The sequence below is a fragment of the Suillus subalutaceus genome, assembly GCF_016647625.1.
Source record: "Suillus subalutaceus strain FC151 chromosome Unknown DFJ58scaffold_99, whole genome shotgun sequence".
Classification (NCBI taxonomy): Eukaryota; Fungi; Basidiomycota; class Agaricomycetes; order Boletales; family Suillaceae; genus Suillus; species Suillus subalutaceus.
This window is the reverse complement of record NW_024540348.1, coordinates 155220-177442: the sequence shown is the minus strand read 5'-3', so window position 1 is coordinate 177442 and position 22223 is coordinate 155220. Positions and strand designations below refer to the sequence as shown.

General features: G+C 45.1%; 5 protein-coding genes across 5 annotated transcripts; all 5 read left to right on the top strand.

The window, feature by feature from the left end:
- Nucleotides 1-1761: 1761 nt before the first annotated feature.
- DFJ58DRAFT_843944 (uncharacterized protein) lies at nucleotides 1762-3315 on the top strand (the record flags this gene model as incomplete). Its single annotated transcript, XM_041393024.1, has 6 exons — nucleotides 1762-2005; nucleotides 2063-2352; nucleotides 2420-2542; nucleotides 2660-2677; nucleotides 2735-3190; nucleotides 3244-3315. The coding sequence occupies 6 exons, from the start codon at nucleotides 1762-1764 to the stop codon at nucleotides 3313-3315; spliced, it is 1203 nt and encodes a 400-aa protein (XP_041240885.1).
- Nucleotides 3316-7168: 3853 nt separating this feature from the next.
- On the top strand, nucleotides 7169-9556 carry DFJ58DRAFT_731120 (uncharacterized protein; the record flags this gene model as incomplete). The annotated part of the gene is made up of 6 exons (XM_041385993.1): nucleotides 7169-7231; nucleotides 7286-7567; nucleotides 7625-7771; nucleotides 8080-8421; nucleotides 8751-9152; nucleotides 9206-9556. The coding sequence occupies 6 exons, from the start codon at nucleotides 7169-7171 to the stop codon at nucleotides 9554-9556; spliced, it is 1587 nt and encodes a 528-aa protein (XP_041240884.1).
- Nucleotides 9557-10769: 1213 nt separating this feature from the next.
- Nucleotides 10770-13259, top strand: DFJ58DRAFT_894411 (uncharacterized protein; the record flags this gene model as incomplete). Its single annotated transcript, XM_041394828.1, has 8 exons — nucleotides 10770-10823; nucleotides 10883-10949; nucleotides 11007-11068; nucleotides 11119-11169; nucleotides 11222-11434; nucleotides 11490-11565; nucleotides 11822-12429; nucleotides 12519-13259. 8 exons carry the CDS (start codon nucleotides 10770-10772, stop codon nucleotides 12879-12881), a joined length of 1494 nt encoding a protein of 497 aa, XP_041240883.1. The 3' UTR covers nucleotides 12882-13259.
- Nucleotides 12811-14476, top strand: DFJ58DRAFT_894407 (uncharacterized protein; the record flags this gene model as incomplete). The annotated part of the gene is made up of 3 exons (XM_041394827.1): nucleotides 12811-13501; nucleotides 13552-13718; nucleotides 13959-14476. Exons 1-3 carry the CDS (start codon nucleotides 12948-12950, stop codon nucleotides 14474-14476), a joined length of 1239 nt encoding a protein of 412 aa, XP_041240882.1. The 5' UTR covers nucleotides 12811-12947.
- A 950-nt stretch (nucleotides 14477-15426) lies between these two features.
- DFJ58DRAFT_843941 (uncharacterized protein) lies at nucleotides 15427-16913 on the top strand (the record flags this gene model as incomplete). The annotated part of the gene is made up of 3 exons (XM_041393023.1): nucleotides 15427-16345; nucleotides 16399-16628; nucleotides 16677-16913. 3 exons carry the CDS (start codon nucleotides 15427-15429, stop codon nucleotides 16911-16913), a joined length of 1386 nt encoding a protein of 461 aa, XP_041240881.1.
- Between the last annotated feature and the right edge of the window lie 5310 nt (nucleotides 16914-22223).

Sequence of the window (22223 nt, the reverse complement as noted above, 5' to 3'; positions counted from 1 at the left end):
TCCTGCGAAATGTTATGCATTAGTTGAAAACATTGTGATATCTTGAAGTCATTCAGGCACAATACTAACCTTCATGCAAGACAGCAATCATTGGAAGGATGGAACATACCCACTTCCCAGTCTTTGCGCTACGATCGACATCTGACGATGAAAAACAATTTGTAAACACAAGAAAAGAGGAACAAAGGATACAGATGTTGATCGCTAAATGCGCGCTGGAGCTTTACACGCCATTTAGCTTTGGCCCTGTCCAACTTGAGTATGGTAACACCCATAACAAAAATCATCGCATATGCAATAAGTTTGAAGATGCGGCTTGTCTGACTAAGAGGATATAATATAATCGGTGTAATTATGCGGTATCATTACTAAGAGAAAGGACTTTGGAAATGAGCAAGGATTTAAATGCAAAATACAGACCTTCCCAGAGAGGTTCGGCCTTATACCAGAGATCGGACACCTCAATGAACTAGACTACAATGAACACAGTACCGGCGGATGAGACGAATAAGCATATGATTGTACCGGTCGGCAATAACCATGTTGTTCATGAGTTGATGCCACTTTCAACATTACTACTTGCAGTAACATACCTGTACTCTCTAAGTTTGCAGACAATGCGTCTCTTGATGGTAGCATCTAATTCTCCTCCTCCCGGCTTAGTTGTTTCATCGTCGTTGTGGTGAGGTCAAATGGGATAGTGCTCCATAGTCACAGTATCGAGATTGTGATGAACCAAAGGACAAAGCTGGCCTGCACAGCCCCCTGCATCTAAGTATAGTCACGTCTTCATCACGGTTTTCGGACTCCTGCACAAGTCCGAGTGAGTGTCACGAATCGTCCAGAGTTAGATGGATGGACTGACTTCAGCAGAGCAAGATGAGATCATAATGGGCTGCCCAAATTTACATGAATATCTCACACAATATTTTACTCACTCGCGGGCCGCACGTCAAATTGAAATTCCTCAAGTCTGACAAGTGCTAGCACTTATTACTTAAGCTTGACCTTTTCTCAGTCTATACCAGGTACGTGCGTGTCATTCTCTGGATTGAACTGGCAGTACTTGTGTATACCAGGACCCTCTTCTAAGGTCCTGGGATAACGATGTTTAGGTGACTCGATCACACATGATCTGTTGTCAGTCAGCCTATCCGAGTCTACTAAGTCACTGTGTGACTGTGACAGCCTCTGGCTGCAATTAGTATGTGACGATGAAGTAGCTTTTTCAACAGTCTATGATTTGATATTGGTGTCTCAAGCTCGCACATCCCAGATTACTCATTTCCATCATTTGGACAGAATTGGATGGCAGAAGAGGCAACAAAGAGAAGATCGCGATGACTCGTAGAGCGCAGGATTCCACTGAATTGCAAACATTATCCTTGTCGAATCGCGTGAGTCATTTCTGCCAGTCACAAGTACCCACCATGGACACAGTTAAGTTGATGCGACCCATGCAGTCACTAAAAGCAGCGTGCCATAAGTAAAAAAGAACTTCAAGTTTGGACGGGCTTCCATGGATTGCCTGCAGGGCTGCCGTGACAGTGCTTTCCTATTTTGTTGCATTGAACTCGGCACAATCGGTGAGGCATTAAGAACTCTAATATCGGTTCAGCAACATCGCCAAGCGCCATGAATCCTATTTTGTCACGTCGAACTCGACACAATTGGTGAGGCGGTTTAGCCACTTCACCAACTAGCCATTTGGCATGTCATATAAAGATTGAGCAATGATCAAAGTAAGTCGCAGACCAAATCATGACTGATAATCTCACTTCCAAGTCTCCTGGGGGTATTCCCTCTGTGGCTCATCGGCGCTCTGATCATCTGCATAGTTGTCGTGTGGAGACTGCGGCCTACCTACTTGGGACCCATCAAGAATTGCCCGACATCAACAACTCGGATGACTTGGAAGAAATTAACGGCACACGCGATGCAGTTCAGTTATGGTACTTGGCAAACTCAGCAACTTGCGCACAATCTGATTTGGAAATCGAGAAAGGTACTATCTCAGCAGTCTCACAGGATACTTTATGTGACCGTGACTACATTGTGATAGTCGAATTCCGAATCCCTTTGAACACCACCATAGCAGATAGCAACAAATGTACGACATACGTGGACCACCTACATTCCGAATCAGACAATCACATGGACATGTTCGACTCCATGAGAGCCACAATGGGCGTCCCGAAGACATACGAGCACATGGGGTGGTGCTTGTCTACAGCCCGCCGCACAGACCCGGTACATAGGCTTTTAACTACCCAAGATCTTGACAGTGCTTTCAAAGCTGCGAGAATGGAGCAGAATTCCGGCCGGAAGAAGAAAAAAGTTATCATCGAGATTGTGAACACGGCAGGTGTTTTTTCATTTATCTCTCAAGTTTTCTGCACAACATGACGATAACTTGCAGGTGCCTGGCATGAGAGGAAAGTCAAAAAAACAACAAGCAGGCTCAGATATTGAGCGGAACTGTATGGAGTCCCACACCGTTATATCCCAGGGCCTTCTGCCATATTCAAAGGAATTAGAGAATGTGAAAAACAAGTTATGGTGTGCCGAGCATTGAGCAATAGGAGAGAACACATTCTGTTGGGTGGATGTGTCGCAACCAAACGCTCCACACTATCCACTCTGTACTCGTGACCTACAGGAGTGGGCTAAATATCTGGTACGTGCCAGCGCATTTGTACCTCCAAGCACATTATATGATGGTCATGAATTTTAGGACGACATTCAAGATCCAGACAACGCCTGCATTACTCCATCAACCACACCTCATTTCGACGAGATTCGACAGACGCGTTGGGGACGAAGTGTCGCGTCGTCACGGTCACTTCAGCGCGTACCCACTGAGCTTATTTTGCCCATCATCCACAACCATGTTCATCTCTCACCTTCTATCAACACTTCCAGCTTGAATGGGGCACACTTCATCCAACAAGGCGAAAGTCAAAGTTCTCTGATGCCTCAACCACTGAAGAGGACTTTTGCACTTTACATGGAGAGTGATGAAGAATCCGAAGATGACGAGCCGCTGCAACATATTGACGACGTCCTCACGAGTATCCATCTTCACTACCCTGCGATGAATTTCCCTCAGTATCTGGATACCCTGAAAGAGCGTGGTATATTCTATCTACCGACTGCAGCTCATTTTGATATTAGCTTCTACGAGGAGAAGGTGGGAATACCAGAAGGCATTGCATATACATTTCACTCTCATGTTTGTAACAGTCACATGAAGGACAAACACGCGAAAGCAAGAAGGAAGGTCAAAGGCAAAAAAAAGGCATGAGTGCAAACTGACAACTGTGATGAAGATGAAGAAAACCTTCAAGCTCTCAAGTAGCGACCCGGGACGGTGCATAATTTATTTTCAAGTTTGTATTTACTCACTGATGCTAACTTGGATCATTCCATCTACCGTTAGGAGTACGGAGATACCCTCTGGTTCAAGTTGATGCAGGATACAATGAGAATAACCCACCTAGCCTTCAGAATTTTCCTGGGTATACTATCTTTATTAGTACTTGCTAGCGGTTCTCTGTTCTCTGAATGTTCATGCGACATGCTACTAAAATAAATATGGTGTCAAGACTCGAACACACTACTTTAAGGGAAACATGGACTCGGGAATGTAAAAGAAGTGCAAGTTTGCTGACTCGTCACGGTGGCAATTGGAAGTTGAAATTCTTTAAAAATTGTACTCACGGTGATAAAGCAAGCGGAGTCCTCGGCCAGCTTTACTATGCTCAGAAGACTCAGACAAGTTGTATTGCGAACCAAGAGACATAAGTAATACATGACACGGCAGCATAAGGCGAAGTTGTCATATCCTGTATTCCAGACCTTCGTCCGATGATGTTCCCACGCCTCCCGGACGCCTTCCGGATGCACATCCGGACCTCCATACCCTTATCCATGACTCCATACCCGTATCCATGCCTTTAGTCCTCCAGTCCACTATCGGTTTGGATCCATACACCTTCGTACATCCATATATCCATACCTTCAGACCTCTGCAGCTAAGCCTGCTTCATCCACACTTAGTCCTATCGGATCCAAGCTCATTCCATCTTGGACTCTACCTTCCCTAGACTATCAGTCTATATCCATGATCCATATCCTAGTCTCGTCTTCACCTAGATCTCCGTATCCGCTGTCTTACTAGGATGTGAAAGGCAAGAAAATCACCAAATCTCACAATCCTCCACAGTCAACGGTTCAGACAATTACCAATGGTTGATAATGTGGTCGTTCGTGGGGGACGAGATGTGTTGAACTTTTCAAGCAAACGCTAGTGATGTAAAAGAGGCAAAGATCAATAGAAACAATAGTAGCACAAGGTAGTGCTATGAACTTCAGAATAATATGTTGCAGCTGTATACAATGAGCTTGAACTTTAATATATATCCCTCTTGGATATCTCTTACTTATACTCAGCAATGGAGAACAAATTCACTAGCAGGATCGTCCCAATATGTGGCCTCGAAACCAACTCTCTGCTGCTCAGGATCTCACAATGAGTAATGACGCAGTCCAGAATAGAGTACACCTGCTTGATGTAGTCTTAAGTGGCCAAGCTCTTAATATTCATTGACAGATTGTAGGTCTTATTTGTATCTACCCTAATTGATGAATAATACATATAATTCTCCCCACAGAACTTTTCCTGTGTCTAAAAGAGAACTAGAATAAAGGATGATTATGTAATCAAAGATGGCTCAAGAATGTGGCCCAATACTTCTGAAGAATGTATGAAGAATAATGTCAAAGGTGTGGAGCAAATAAACTAATATTTTCTCCTAATAATCACTTGAATGTTCACTCAATAGTTGGGGCTAAGAATCTTAGGGGTGAAAGAATGTTCCCCTGTGTTCCCCTATAAACTTTGTCTCACTCTGATAATACTTGGGAATGAAATTGATTGCTTCACAAGAGGGGAAAATGAGCCCCTTATATACTACTAGACTAGTGGCTGTGCTACTGATTACTAATGTACTATAGAATATTCCAGAATGTTTGAGAAAGAGCAATAGAATCTTATAGAATGTCATAGAATGTCATGGAATGTTATGGAATGATTAGTAAGATACTCATAGAATGTTCTAGATTACTCAGCAAAGGCTGTGTTCCAGGTCCTTCTAGCACTGCCTTATTGCTGTGCATTGATTACCAATCTGTTCCAACTAATTCAACTTGGTTTGGTTGGCACCACTGCCTTGAGTACATAGATGTAAATAAAGTGTGCATAGAATGTGTGTGTACATACATTTGGCATAGGGGTAAATAAAATAAAGATTTATAGAAAGGATAAAGGGTATGTTAAGTATTTAGTTTGAACCACTAAGTCGTATCTTGATGATACATGCTTAGAAATGTCTAAAGTAAATTGAAGTAAGGTATAGAAAATTCAGGGGAAGTGTATAGGCTACAGTAAGGACTAGCATGTGTCATAAAATTACCATGACCATGTACGAAACAGGTTTCGTGTGTGTCACTGCTCATCTGATATCTCTAGACCTCCGGATCCGACCTATACTCATATCCGAAGCCCAAACCTTAAATCAGCATCTATCTCCTTATGGTAATCCCCTTGACTCTGGACTTCAGTTATCTGTGTTTCCGTCTTGCTTATTGATCCTTGTACTCTGTTCATCTCCGAGTTCATTTACTTATGTTCCATTCATACATACTAATATGTTTCCACATGCTCGTACATAGCATTTGTGTTCAGCTTACCGATCCTCTCGGATCCCTTCCAGTATATAAAGATCTGTACAACTCCTGTAAAGTTTCCTTAGTTCGAATATCATCTTAGATTGCACTCATTCAACATAGACTTGCTCTCTCACATCTTAGACTTCACTCATTCTTGTCTCGGACTTTGGTCCATCTGAGTTCTGCCTTTCCATCAAAGGCCTAGGGATGGATTCCCTAGGCCAGAAATCCGGACCTTCGGATTTGTCCCCTATGTCTCTGTTCTGAAGTCTAGGGATTGATTCCCTAGACCAAAGTTTTGCCTTTCCGGCACTTCCTGTCTTTCCGAGACTTCTGTCTAAACCCCATCTATCTGACTCTACCATAGTGTAGTCTACCTCTGTTTGTTTCTACTCTGGACCTTGTCCATAGTAGCCTTTCTCCTCCTGTCCTAATCCTGTTCCGCTCCTCCAGTCCTCGTAAACCTTTGGACCTTTGGACGACGTAACCTTTGGACGTACTTAACCTTCAGACCTCCGGACGTCCTGTCCTTTGGACCACTCCTCCTACCCTATCCTGCTTTGGACTCTGTCCCTTGCAGCCTATCCCCTATGTGTTTCTATCTAGGGAACTTACCTTCGGAAGTCTTACCTTTGGATCTAATACAGTGGATGATACTCCTCCAGAGCTTCCTATACTCCTCTGGAAGTTTCTTGCACTCATCCAGAAGTCCTCTAGCACTCTACTAGAGTAGCCAGCCTCCGGAAGTCCTTCGGACTTCGTCGGATTCCATCTGGACTTCATTCAGAAATTAAGGGCACGTACTTGGGTAAGGGGCACAGCGCACGAGCTGAGGCCAAGCCCTTCAGATTCCGTCTACCCTTGAGCTACGGTCTTAACAGAAGTAGATGCATCAAGGCTCCAGTTACATACATATGTGTGCTTATATGTGAGATAATTGGCCACTGATAAGTCAGTCATGCGGATGGCATGAATGAAGCCACGTGAAGAAAACGATTTTAAACTCCGAATCTCCTGCTACAATTGAACCTCCTGCTTCCATCGATATCCTTTGTACAATGATATCTATGATATCTCTTGCTCCGGCGGAGATCAGTACGGCTGAGTATTTTATCCTGTCATGTTGACTCAGTTTAGCGATGGCAGTGGCAGTATTAAATCGTTGGGCCAGTGGTACAATATAGTCATACCAAACTGGACTCGTCTACTGAGACTTAAATGTCATTTCCTTTTAACATGCATGTGAATTAGGGCACATACTAGCCTGTGACTCAAGGCACACGGTGCTGGCTGGCACGAAGGCGGTCCTCAAATGATGATTGGTTTATTCTACTTCGGATGAGTCCAGCCTTTTAAACTCCGCCATGGAAGTTGATTTATCACTAACGGCGAATACTAGACATGAGTCATCAAACTTGAAATCCGAGTCTTGCTCAGTATGAATTCCGCCTTTGAGTACCATCCTATGGGATTTACTATTAATTCTGAGGCTGATTGTCAGGTATGTGATTAATCTAGTCAACTTGAATGGGCTGCTGATTTTTCCTGATTGAAGAAAATTCTGCATGAAGGCAGCCCTTCGAGTCCGTCATGGTGCCATGATGCGTTGCTAGAAACATCAAACTCCAATTCTGCAAAAGACGCCACCCGTGATCCAATTTTTGCAGCTCCATGCCTTCCGCCTGTAACTTGTCATATGTCTTGTTATATACGGCGCGCGTCCCCGCGGTTTACTGGACAGGGAAAGTGGGCCGATGCTCCATCTGCAGCAGAGATTCGCTTCACTCGAAAGTATCTTGGGGAAGATACTAATATGAGTATGATAGATGTACAGAAGGTATTATTTACCTCATTTATTCCATGGATGACCTTCACCTGACAAGCATTACACCAGGGCAAAGACATATTCCTTAATGGCATAAAGGATATGCCAGACGAAGTCATTCAGGACACTGTCCTTGCGGCGCAAGCTGAGTGCGAACATGCACATTTGATCGCCATTGCATCAGCTTGGGGCCTGGAGAAAATTGAACGACACGCTGTGGGTATCACAACCTGGCAGGCACATATAAGAAAAGTGCTCAGCCAGTATAAGTGAGTATTGTGGGCGTGGAAAGCCCAGACGGATTGCGAATAGGATGTACACTGACTTTTGGTCTCATTGAGGCACTCTATATGTTTTTTATTGAATTTACTGCATGTCACAAAATAGCTTCAGTTATGAAAAATCACCGTGACAGTCACGTTGAATAGCTTCAATTCACGGCCGCTTGTGATGTGTGACGAAGTTAGTGTCGTATCTCTACAGTACCCGGACTCCATTTCCGTCCCCTCGTTGAAGTCATTCAGTCAGCTTTTGCGGATATCCAAGCGAGCGCATTCCACCTTTCGCCTTTCAAGCACCTGTGGAAATATCCATTGGACAGTCATGAAGAACGTATATACGACGAGTTATATACCTCTGACTCTTGGATGGCTGCCCAGGACGAGGTACAGAAGCTCCCAAAAGAGCCAGGATGTGGATTGGAAAGGGTAGCTGCTGGGCTTATGTTTTTTTCAGATGCTACGCATCTTGCAAACTTCAGGATGGCAAAGGCCTGGCCTTTGTATATGTACTTTGGAAACCTGACGAAGTACACACGTTCTGCTCCAAAGTCTGGCGCATGCCACCTTGTGGGATTTTTGCCATCAGTGAGTCGCCCATTTGTACCTTGAAGCATCTCTCTTATAATCACATATCAGCTGCCTGATAAAATCAAAGACGTTCTGAGCAACTTCCCTCGGATATCAAAAAGTGGCATGTGGCACATACAAAATTTCCATAATGTAATGATTAACAAATCATATCGCACCGCAGATTTCGCCAGATTCCAACTTTCGGGAGTGGTGTAATTCGAACCTTCACAAACAACACGTCCGAGATGATGAAACTGGCCGCACATGATTTTGAAGACATATTGCAGGTTGTTGCCCCATACTTGATTATGTTCTCTACCTTGCTTACTGACCCCTTTCTCCAGTGCGCGATACCTGTGTTTGAAGGACGGTTTCCTGCTCCTCATGATGTGATCGTGCAGTCTCTTTTGTATAGATTTGCACAATGGCATGCTCTTGCCAAGCTAAGACTTCACTCAGAGTCGACACTCGATTTCCTTGAAGACACGTTCAAGAAACTCTCAAGACAGTTGCGAAAGTTCCATGATTGTACCTGCGCCGCCTTTAGCACTGTGGAGTTACCAAAGGAGAAGGCAGCTCGCCTACGAAAGTTTGTCCAAGGTGTGGGACCTCATGACGCTCCTCCAGGATCTAGCGGACCAAAGGTGAAAATGTTCAATTTAAACACCTACAAGTTTCATGCAATGGGTGATTATGTGCATACCATCAAATTCTTCGGGACCACTGATTCTTTTACCACTCAGATTGTATGCACTTTCCGCTTCCTACCCCTCAAAGACACTTATGAAGTTTTGCCTAGGGAGAGCTGGCACACAGAGCCTTAAAATCATTCTATCCGCTAACTAGTAAACATCACACATCAGCACAGCTAGCGAAGCATGAACGCAGGTGCCGTGTACTACGGCGAGTCGAGGAAGCAGGCATCTCCTCCAGTAACCAGTCTGTGGCTGATTCTCCTGCTCCACCACCATCATTCGACTTGAAAGGCCATCATTTTATCGCAACCGGTCAGAAAAATCCAGTCTTGTTGTTTGGGCTCCTCCAGGAATACGACAGCGATCCAGCTATCAAGGTAAATTTCTATTGTACTCTTGGCCTGTTTGGTGCCAGTTCGCTTATGACAGCTCTCAGAACTTTATCTCGTGATTGAAAGATTACATTTTGTATAGGCTGAATAAGATGGATATCAGTTATTGCGACCACACGTTCACAGCTGAGGAATGCAACTCAGTTATCATTCCGAATAATGTAATCTACTCGGTTCATACCATGCAAGTCCACTATACGACGTACGACATGAGGCGCGAATATGATATGATCAACCCAAGAACATATGCAGATGTGATGGTGCTTTCAGGAGAAAGCACTCCGAGCCATCCATACTGGTACGCTTGTGTAATGGGTATATATCACTTGGACGCATGGCTCGAGGGGGGTAAGAAACAGCACCTCGAAGTTCTCTACGTCAGGTGGCTTGCACCAATAAAATCACACCAGTCTTGCATGCGGCGCGCTCGCCTTCCCAAAGTGGCATTTGTGGAAGAGTCGGATTATGACACCTTTGGATTTCTTGATCCAGGTCAAGTAATCCAGGGAGCTCATTTGATTGTGGTATTTGCTTCTGAGCGAGGTGTAAGCTCACTCCGCCATGGAAAATTCGTTAGCACATCCTAATGGAGAACTAGATGACTGGGAAGAATACTATATTGGAATGTGAGCACGATAATTTTTTTTCTCCTAGGTGGATAACTCACATTAATTAACGCTAGTTTTGTTGATCGCGATATGTTCCTACGTTATACTGACCTGGGCGTAGGACACCCGGTAGCTTTGTGGAGGACTGTCAGAGATTGCTTTGGCTCCAGGTCAATAGCGCCAGTGGAGACTATGGATATCGACGAAGTTGGAAGTGAAGATGAGGGCTATGAGGATGATGACGAACAGCATATGCATGTCGACCTTGAGGATGAGGAGCCAGAGGGTGAAGACGATGACATTGAGGATGAGGAAGATGCTGGGAGAGTCTGACGATGGGGTCGATGACCTAGGAGAGGTAGTCAAGGAAGATTTCGATGACCTTTCTTTTTGAAATACTGGTAGGTCCAAATTCAGTCGCTGGCAGTACAAGCACTCACTCATTCGCTGATCACTTACTTCGACGTCAACTTGCAGGTTCATATATCTATATAAAAACGCTATGTAGTAGGTGCCACATGATAGCGCATACATGATGAATACCTACCAATAGACCCGCAAACTTCATGTTCTCAAAACCGCCCAGCCGCTCTCTAAAACGCTGCAGGTCAGCTGTGAGACAACAACGACACGCGGAGTTTGGAACTACCTTTGTTCCTGACTTCCACATGACAACGACATCCGCATTCTGGCAACATCAACTAGTACACCGCAGCTACAAGGTGAGTGTACTCAACCCTCATTTCAAACCCATTTGATGACTGACAATCCCACCCATAAGAAGCATTTGGGGTGGCCGAGGCGAAACCCTCATTTGTCAGTGGAGACTGTGACTGAAGCCAGTGAAAGTGAGGTATTGAACATCCCACTTATATCTACTGCTCATGTGTCATTATAACTTCCAGCTGTCTTTGCTCCCACCTTCACAATCTCGCCCAGGGTTCAGAATATTGCAGTTGGTTCCCAGGTCCGTGTGCAACTTGAAGGTGTTGAAGTGTGGCTGACTCTCGTGTGTAGCTCCATCCATATGCGAAGGTGGCATTGTGTGTCTTCACTTGGGTGTCAAAGGTACGCTTGTTGACCTATCCTTACATTTCACAAGCTAATCAGAATGTGGCAGTCACGCATTCCGCGTCTTTTTGGATACTTATGTCACGGCGACGGACGGTACAGGTATCAGCACAACAAGCCCCGGCATTCAGTGAAGATGATGTTCACATTGCCATTGAAAATGGTCTCTTACTTCCATCCCAAAGAGATGCCTCCCTGCCCCTTGGATGATGGTGGCAAATTTACCAAGCCAGTCATGGATTTTGAGGGCGTGTACATCAAGGTTTGTCATCATCCATTGATCAAACTATTTGGAGGTGCTTATATGTGGTCTCAAGGTCGCAGATAAAGAGATCATGAAGGCGAGGGGTCGCCTTATTGTACAGTTGAGCATCAAGCACTCCTATCCATCTTGTTGGTGGTAAAGCTCTTTGACAATCCATTAATCAATGTACTGACTTCTTCTCCAGATCAGGAACGCCCTTGATCTATCGTGTCGTGCCATCATATAAATCCTCACGAGGTTGCCCTATTGAGGATAGGCCATGGTTTCAGCTGGTGTTGACGAGAGGGCGAAACCTTGACTCCCACATAGAGGGAATGCAACAAAACTGCCATGTTGACGCCGGTGTCCAATGAAGGGGCTGACATGGCTGAGACCTAACCCTAGGGTCAGGTTCTGCCCTCAGTTTCAGACGACTGAAAATTTTGATAACACGCAACACACAGTGTGAGTCGAATGCCTTTCTCGATACGTTTTCTGAATCAATATCAGAATCTCCACTCACATCGGATGATGAGCTCTTGCAGCTGTCTTCGCCTTCTTCCTCGTCAAGCCCCATAGCCTTAAACATTCCTGATGCAGAAGAGTTGTCGCGAGACTTGGCAGAACTTGCTCAGCTACGCCAATCTGTGCAGAAAAATCTTCGTCTTCGACCAATATGTTTGTTTAGCAGACCCAGACTGCTATTCCAAGTGCTACCACTATTACATGGCGCCAAGATCGACACCACCTGCCGGCAGTTTGATTCAGATTCTTCCTCTCCTAAAAGTGCAAGCAGCACATACCTTACCCCTGTTGACATACACTTTCCCAGTCCTCCTGCCTCATCTCCCCCCGAACCTCCAAGCCGTGCCCGGAAGCCCCAGCAACACTCAGCGTCTATGCCATCTCCCCACATTCCCACTTCTGCTATGGATCCCGCTGAATTACTTATTCGTCTCGCCTCTCCCAATCGCCCACTCCTCATCGACACCTGCACTCACTTCGCTTATACCGTGACTCACATTATTAATATCGCCATGCCCTCCCTAATTCTTAAGCGTTCAAAATGCACATTACCAACTTTCGCACATCACTTCGCCAGTTCATCACCAGTGATGAGGGAAAGCAAGTTTTTGATTCCTGGGACATTGACGGGGATGTCTTCATCGTTCATGGGGAAGAGACTGATGAACGGGAGAGAGATAATCCGGGCGTCATTGCATGGGCCCTCCTTTCAGTTCTTACAGGGTTCCTGAACCCGGACAAGGTGTGGTATCTTTGCGGAGGAATTGCAGGTGCTCAACTTCATGCACGACTCCGAAAATACATCATCAATGCGCCCCATTCTCCTCCTTCTCCTTGCCAAGCCTCTTTGCAACTGCCAAAACCACCCAAGAGCATGAAGGGAAAGGCTTTCCTTCAACTTGACACCCACAGCACTGCTGGGCCTAGTAGTAGCGTTTAAATAGAGCAGGCAAATCAAGGTCATGGGGGCGAAGTGGAAAGACAAGGACACTCACCATTACCAGTTATGCCTGGGCTCTCACTCACTCTTGATAGCCCTATAGATTCTGACCCTCTGCCCTCCAAACTTGCCTTTCGTCGCCCACCTCCCCCGTGGAGATCAAATAATGTCAATGTTGACAGCGTCAAGGCAAATGGAATCAGTAATGCAGAAAATAGTGGTGCAGAGTGTGAGCAGACTGGCGAAACCCATCAAACATGCTGTGACAACTCTCCTGCGGCTTCAGATTCACACAGCTCGACACTCCCTATCACACCCTCGCAACAGGCCGTGTTTCTCCACCCACCGCCTGTGTCCCCGTCGCATCTCACGCTTCTCTATTCCAATCACACTCCTCCAGCAAGTGTGCTTAACTCAAGCTTCAATTTCAATCTTACCAATGGTGGCTGCCTTGGGAATGTGAGTTCATCTCCACCGATGCCCGTGACACCATCCACTGCAAGGCCAACGCCCACAACTTCCACACCTGGTAGCACTTCTTCCGATGTCAAAAGTGAGCGCAAAGAATTGGTCATCTCTATGATCCTCCCTAACTTCCTCATTCATCTCCGCCAATACCCGTGACACCATCCACTGCAAGGCCGGCGCCCACAACTTCCCCACCTGGTAGCACTTCTTCTGATGCCAAAAACGAGCGCGAAGAATTCATCATCTCTACGATCCTCCCTAACTTCCTCTTCCTTGGCCCTGAACTCATTTCACCTTCACATGTCTCCGAATTAAAATCCCTAGGCGTGAAGCGAATCATTAACATTGCGGCTGAATGTACAGATGATCGTGGGCTGATGCTTTGGGAATGGTTCGATCAGTATGTGCATATTCCGAATGAGGGATTGTGTCGAGGAGGAAGGAGTATGCAAGGGGTTGAGTGAGGCCTGTGATGTGCTTGGTGAGTATTTCGCTTTTGTTACAATCCCATATTTCTGTTGGAAGAAAATTGGGCATCTGATTCAAAGCTTCTCTCATTTCCACCATCATACATTCTTCCTCGATGTATTTGACTGATTTATGATGCAGACGAGGCTGCTCTCTACAACGCACCCACATATGTGCACTGTAAAACTGGAAAGTCACGTAGCGTCACCGCAGTGATGGTGTATCTTATCCACAGCCACCACTGGCCGCTGGCATGCGCATACCAGTTTGTACTAGAGCGTCGCAAAGGTATCAGCCCGAATATTGGGTTTGTAAGCAAACTCATAGCATTTGAGGAAGCAGAGCTTGGGCGTATAACAAAGCCCAAGTCATCTGCCACAGTGAGTGAAAGTAGTGTTGGTGACGTCGGTGTGGGCACGGGCAGGCGGCCAGCGCATGTTAGGGAGAGCTTGCCACCAATGCCTTCATTGGATTGTGAGGAGGAAGAAGCAGGAGACAAAATAGGCCAGGACATGGAGATAAGGGACCGGGAGGGACGGTATCCCCATGTCAGGCGGGCTCCGGTGGATGAGAACACTTTGCAGCCAATTAGGCGAGTGAGCAAGGCAGGTCTCAAGAGTGCTAGATCGATAAATAGTGCTAATGGAGACGTGACATGATGCTGCATAAGAACTAGGTCATACCCTGCTGTCTTGGTGCATTGTTGATGGACCATTCTCTGATCTCCATACTTAACGAATTACTTTAAGCCCCATGACTTGACTTATGCAGCAGTTGACTCAAATTGGAATTGTAATGTTGCTGTTGCATCCGATTTGACAATCTCAACCAACTGTGTGAAGCTTGACGGAAAGCAGTTGTATTGGCAGGCTCAAGGGTGTGGGATATGGATAAGTACAAAAAACTAGCCATCCAACAGCAATCAGACCCAAACCCACTCATCATCCAGTCGACGCTGCACGACAATGATCTTCGCCCTTAGGTCCTGGGCTTTGCTAACTTTGATGGAATGCTGCTCGATCAACTCGATAATTCTATTTAATGTGCGATTCCCCTCGAGACATACATGAGGAACTAGTGAATGCACACTGGATTGAATCGCTGCGTGGACATGGTTTTTGCTCCCTGCATCATAGGTCCAAAGTAAAGGAATGTCGTGACCATACTAGTACGCCACGGCTGGACGTTCTATCGGTATGTATACAAGATTGCCCTGAGGTTTAAACATAACTCACTTGTGCATTGGTCGCAGTAGATTTACAACTAAAATACAGTTGTGGTGACAGGCATGACATTGAAATCAAACGAGACACTAACAGAAATGAGCCCAATAAAGGTCGACATGAGAGATACAAGAATGCGAAGGTGGGGAATACTAGCGCAAAAGTGCGATACTCCGAGTTTCGGCTTCGGACTACTATGCCCGGGAACTCACGGTCACATGCTGTATGTTGAAACAGGGCATCAATTACGGCTAGATGGTCCTGCTGAGGCCTCAAGAGATGATCAGACTCGAAGTTATCATTATCATTGAATTGATTCACTGATTAACCTCACGTGCCCGCATCATTCCATTAGTCCAAGATGAATCACTTAACCCTCCACCAGCATGTTCAACCAATCTTGGAACCCCAGGCCATTGCCAACAGTGGCAGCTGCCCATCGCGGCAACCAGGAAGAATCTCCAACAGTCCATAGTACTTCTAATATGTATCACAACAATGTTGATTTTTCCTGGGCTGGCCAATTTCCCTCCAACCATAACGTCCCTGATCAGCAGGGCGGCCATGCCGCTATGGGTTGGCACACTCAAGGAATACTACATCACCCCATCCCATATTACCCTCCTCACTTTTCCGAGTCTGCGGCTGGGATGACTGTCACACGTGGTCACCAATTCCAGCCTGCGTTTAATGAGGCATGGGATCTTGATGAAGGCCAAGATGTCACTCCAGCAGCCCGGGCCTGGGAACCCACACCCTCTGATCGCTACGATCCCCTTGATCATAGTCAGGGATCACTGAACTTGTCCCAACTTTCCGAGACGTCGGCCAGCGCCACCTCGCTGAACCATGACTTGCCTCACCCTCAGGCTGATGCTCCCGGGATATCAGCCAGCGCGCATCATGGCCTGCCCCAACCTCACGCATCAACCAGCGGTGCCATGCACTTAGAACCTCATCTGAATATCCCTAATAACTTACCTCAATCTCACACTCCCCTCATGGCTATGCGCCTCCGCTGGACAGAATCCAGTGGAACGACTCGGTCAAGGACTACACGCAGATCCCATCGAACGGGAATAGAAAGAGGAGAAGCCGCAAGGCAACTCAATTCTCAATCCGGCACAGTGACACCCACAAAAACGCACTCGCTCAACATTGTGCCATTCAATGACGCGTGGATTGTGTCGCAGGCGAAAGACAATATGAAGATAGTGCTCTTGCGATCCTCTTTATTTCCTGCGAAAGATGAGATCGCCGTCAAGGCGGAGGACGCATGGACGACTACCGTTGAGAACCAACCGCGTAAGTGTCTTATTTAAAATTTGTTGAATCACAGCGTAGACTCATGATGTTAGTTGAATTTAAGAACTTGGCAAAAAACTCTGCTGTTTCTGGGCAAAAGAAGCTCGTCAACTTGGTTGAAACTATGCATAACGAGTTGAGAGAGGCAGGGCGTTATTTTGTGTACTTCAAGTACAATCTGAAGGAGGGCAACACGTCCTTGGCGACAGGGAACCTCGAAGCCCGTGCGGATCATGTCGCTGAACTGATCATGGATGAGTCATTTTTAGACACTACGCTTGAGGTTAGTGATGTATTTACCTTTCAAAATCAAATTGATGATGTCATTTAGGTTAATGGGAGCCTCATCATCGTGCCATTTGGCAACACCCCCGTCTTAGAGTTTATTGTGTATGTCGTGTACGACAGCAAATTCCAATACGAGCAATATCTCAGCAAGGACCTCCCCTTCACTGCCGCCCAATTACGGCCGTTATTCATAATGACAGGTACTATATTCAGGTGGGCGCTGGGGGAGCGCTCCAACGGCATGTTTGTTGCCAGTGACTATGTAGTGGATGAATGGTAGACATACCACGAAAGTCTTGGGACACGCTTTGATCAGATGGACCCAACATAGCGGGCCGCACTTGAAACATTGATTGCGGAGCACATTGTCTGTCCATATTAATCATTTTGTAAGCATTCAATTTGTAATAGGAGTCTATCGGTTCGCGTTAAGTCAACAGCGAGTCTGTGCTTTGTCAACGCCAAGAGTCAGGTTACAGTCACGACAGTATAAGGTTTTCAAAAAAATCAGTGATGGCTGCTTACAATGGCGGCAATGGGCATGTCATAATTTTGTTGCTAAGTCCAATGATGCGGAAAGGTTTTGAATGGGATCTTAGAATCAGGCAAAAGCAGCAAGATCATCAAGATTGAGAGGAGTGTGCTGCTGAGCCTTGCGTGCTGCAATGACACCATGTTATATTTTTGTTATGAAATATAATACTACTGTATATCTGTTGACAGGTGCCAAAGGTACCCCCCCACTGGAAGGTCTTAGATCATCTTTTAATTCCGAACATTAATGACCAAAAACGACAGCATCCGAGATGCATGAGGGGAGTGCACTGGCGTCCTATGTTGGTCTTCATCGCCCCAGGCCACGATTTTGTTACAGAGTTGCACACTATTCTACATTTGTTGACAAGTGCTAAAGGCACTTCCCACGAGAAGGCCTTGGATGAGGCTGTATGCAAATCACATGTCGCGCAAAATGACAATGCTCAAAATATTTACCACAAGTAAGCTACCACCCCTCATTGGCTGCAATGAAGCAACATCATAATGTCGTTGTACACTGCTCATGCTACTCTCGATTTGTGGGCTATGTATCTACAACTCAAATTTCTTATAGGTTTACTTGATCATATCTAGCAGGAGCAGAATTGCGTCACTCTACAGTTCGCACGGCTACAAAATCAAGATCTCTTCAATTCACTGATGGCACAGAGGTATATAACTCACTTCCTAGTATTACATTTTCAACGACACCCGTCCAATCAAGTGCGTCGTTTATAATAAGGCCTGGCAAATACAGCAACATTAGTTATCAGTTTCGGAGGACCACAGGCTCAAAACAAACTCACAACTGTGGGAGTCGTTATGTTGAATCAACTAGTTGTTCGAGAATCTCACTCACCCCTGCATGGTAGTTCACTTGTTTGGACAAGAATTGAAGGCATCAGTGTGGAATACTCACGACGTCTGTTGTCGAAATTGTTGGAACACTGACTGTATGCCGCTTGTCACAAGAAACAAACACAGTGTATGCGAGGATACACACCCAGCATGTACATCCTGAGTGTGAGAGATGGGTAACAAGTGCAACATCAATTGCTTAAACTTCCAAACGTACACAACATATCCTATTCCAGCATAGCGTGCCTAGGATATTTTGAAGTCAGCAAAACTTGGACCTGCTAAGCATAAATATTGAAAATCAAGGCACATACACCGAGATAGAGAAAGGTTATCAGGGACCAGTGTTGCCTCTGCCATGAACAAGTTGTATTTCCACGTCATTTTTTTGATGCGGGAGTCCACCCACCCACTAGATCAGTTCAACTTATAACACAATTCTAAGCGAGTTGGCTGCCCCTGTAATAGATCGATGTACCTCTCGTCCGAACGTAAGCACTGAGAATACCATAAGAATATCAATGGTTCTTTTATACTTAGTCTTTCTCACTCCAATCATACATTCCCCCAACAGAGGCGGCCACTGCAAAATTAGAGTCGAGGTGAATTGAATCATGACCCCGTCATCATGTGGCTGGCTCTGGACGAACCATAAAAATAGCTGACAATAAGACTTGCATTGATGATTGGCCACCAACTGAGTCATTCAAGACTAAGGTCATACTATCAGAGGATGGGAGTGAGTGAGCATGGGAACTTGGTGGACGTATAATGATCACATTCATGCTTGATCCCAGTGGTCACATCGTCAAAGTGAGATTTGAGGGATGATATCTGATTGATTGAAGTAAGTGGTTCAGCAGTGAATTCCAGTAGAAAGACAATGTGCATCCAAGGATATCGATGGGATCGAGGTAAAAGTTGTTTGAAATGAAATTGCAAAGCAGTGAATTGCGCAGAATGTTCGAACACCGCAAAAGATCAATCACAGAACTGTTCGTGATTTTGGCAATGTACTATGCAGTGTGATCTTTGGGGTGTTCTTGGCATTGCTGGGTTAGGCCCAACAATGACACCATTTAGATCATTAATTCAACACAACCTAAGTCGACAATCTCATGGCAGACATTGTCGATTATGACACGAGAAGAATCCACGAGCTTCCTTCTGATTCATGTACACGCTGATTAGTACAAATGCGACCAAAAGTACATACATGTGTCGTATCTAATTCCCTGTCATTGACGTGTGTAGCAATGAGGGTGGTCGTACAAAGAAAGTATGAGGTTGTACAAAGAGGGGGAGAGAGGGGCGATTGCACCAAAAGGAGGGGATTGTTGTACAAAGAAAGAACGATTAAATGATGTGGACAGGAACGGAGGTAGTAGGAACGAAAGCGATGATGAATGGGCAGTGATGGTATACGCTTTGAATATAAAGTTAATGAATGTGTGATGATTCCAGTTTGGTGGCTGATAAGCAATGAAGGTATGGGATTGATGCACTAGTGAATAGATATATCAAGGTCATCGACAAGCTTGAGAAGTGGTCAATAGCCAGTTAGGAGAGGCACAATCAGAGAGACATCTGCCGTTCATTGAAAGGAGAATTCCCCATCCATAAAAAGAACTGTCCCAATGAGACGCAGAGACCAATATTGAATAGATAAAGAAACTGAAAAATAGGGAGTGTGAACTGCGCGTTTCATGGCACAAACAAGAGTGACAGTAGTCACTTAAAATGGAGAACGAAGGAGTGTGGAAGCGTGCATCATGACGCATAATGGCGAATGAACGAGTGAGTGTGGGCATCCTAGGAAATACAGAATGAAATACAGATCGTCAGCATATACAAAGTAAGACATGTGAGACACCTTTGAGGATTGGAAAATGAAAAAGACTGGTTAAGGGTGAAGACATGGGTGGGGACGAGATAGGTGCAAGAAATAGGAGGGAGGTCAGAGTGTGAGGTGGAGGCAAACAGGGCGACAGTACGAGAAGATCGAGAAAATACGCAACCTGCGAACGATAAACAAAAGGGACACAACGAAAGAAAAAGGCCAAACAGAAAAGACATCAAAAGAATTCGTCAGATGAAGCAGATGGAGTGATCATAAAGACATATAAATCCAAGATACACAAAGATGAAGTCAGAGTGGACGAAGAAATCAAAAATAGGACAAGAGATATCGATAAATGTCTAGCACTGCTCAATGAAAATATGGGACGCGACTGCCAGACTATGAGGGGTCCGTGGAGTAGAATAAACGAAAGAACTTGTTGAAAGATAAGCTAGCTACTGACTTGGAGCACTTGCTAATATTAGCGTCATCTGTCTGTTTGTTTTCGAACTCCGATGAAAGCTTCTCTCAAATGCTTCAGTGCGATCGTTCAAGTTATTCATATACATAAGTTGTGCCTCCCATAGTCTGCACTGCAAACGCCAGCAGTTTCATTTTGCATTTACAGCTATCTTCATATTGATAGGCCAGAATCTAGAAAACTCACTTAGCTGCTTTTGTTTGTTATTGGGGCAACACCAAACAGAGGCGCTCATGCTAGCTACCTTTTACGGTAAGTTGTTAACCTTGTGGGGCTTGTGTGGGGCGGTACAAATGCTATGAGGAGACTTTGGAATCATGGCGCGCACGCAGAGTTTGTGACCAGCTGCACATGGTGATGACGATACTGTGCTACTAGTATGTAGTTGACCTTCATGGTCAAGTAACGAAGCCCCCACCATGCAAGACACTACAATGTTGTCAAAGGTAAGTCATGCTCGTCATCAGATGAGGCTCCACTTAGTTTCCCTGGCACTTGAGCGAGATCGTCTCTTCGTCTCCATTGAAATATGTATATATCTCAACAGTTTCCTGTGCATGATGATGACTGTCGGCAGTCGTTGTAGCAGTACTCCCCAAGTAATGATGACGACTTACGCAACTTACAAAAGTAGCTAGCATGAGCGCCTTTGTTTGGTGTCGCTCCAATAATAAATCAAAGCGGCTAAGTGAATTTTCTGAATTCTGGCCTATCAATATGAAGATAGCTGTAACAACCTATAGTAGCTGCTCTAACTCCTGCACAGTCGAATATGAGTTTAACTAACAACCTCGAGCACCATAAGATCAGCCTACTACTGTCTTATCCTACCACTCATTTCGCCTCACTCAGCATATCCTCAACATTCCTTGTTATTTGCTTCAACGCACCATTAACCAATATATCTACGACCTTGGTATTCATTTCATAACACTCTTACTCCATTTTCAGTTATTATCAGCAGACAGAATAACAAAGTTCCCTCCTCACACTCGTAGGACTTTGCATGTCCGTCAATGTCAACTTATGGAAACACCATAAACCAGTTGTCCAAGTGCTATCATCTGACAATTCTGTAGCTTGAAATAATGCTGTGACCTTGTAAAGACTTCTAAAGAGACTTGCGGACGTGTTTCCAATACTCATCGTTCCTTTGCAGATTGCCAGATGGGTCACTTGGATGTTAACGGCATCCTTCAAGCTTGGCCGAATGCTGAGGCATGGAGAAGTCATTGGCAAACATGAAATACTGTAGCACAAACTGCTCAATCACGGAGACAAACTCTTCCCTAAGTAGTTTGCTTCATATTCATGCATGTATATCAACTTGTCGTAGGTTGGTCCCTTTCACCCATTTGTAGTGTCTACCCGTTTCTCGTGCCAAAGGTCAGACTCGCATGAACCAGGATGGTGCATCACTTGAGGTAAGCAACACTAGCCCCACGCCTTCGATGTCTACTAAAAAAACATTCAATTTGCAGTCCATTCTTAGATTTAACAATGCTCAATGCATATATCCAGGCAGCATCAGTAAAATACCACGGTTCTTAATTTATCTTAACGAGCTTAAATTTGCTGCCAAGTCAAAATAAGTCGGTCTTTCTCAAAGACCTTAATCTTAACATAAGCCTCTCGTCTTACACCAACACAAGACTTAATAGAACTTGAATTTACTTAAATTTATACAGTAAGACAAATTAAGCTCTAAGTATGCAAGGCCAACAAGATGCAATCAGAGATGGATGATAAAAATAAAATAGGCAATGGTGGGGAGCATGGGATGTGTATATAATGAGCGACAAAAAAAAACGGTGCCGAGTGGCTTCAACGGAATGCAAAGAGGTCAGCAAATACAGTCATCCTCGTCAGGCGCG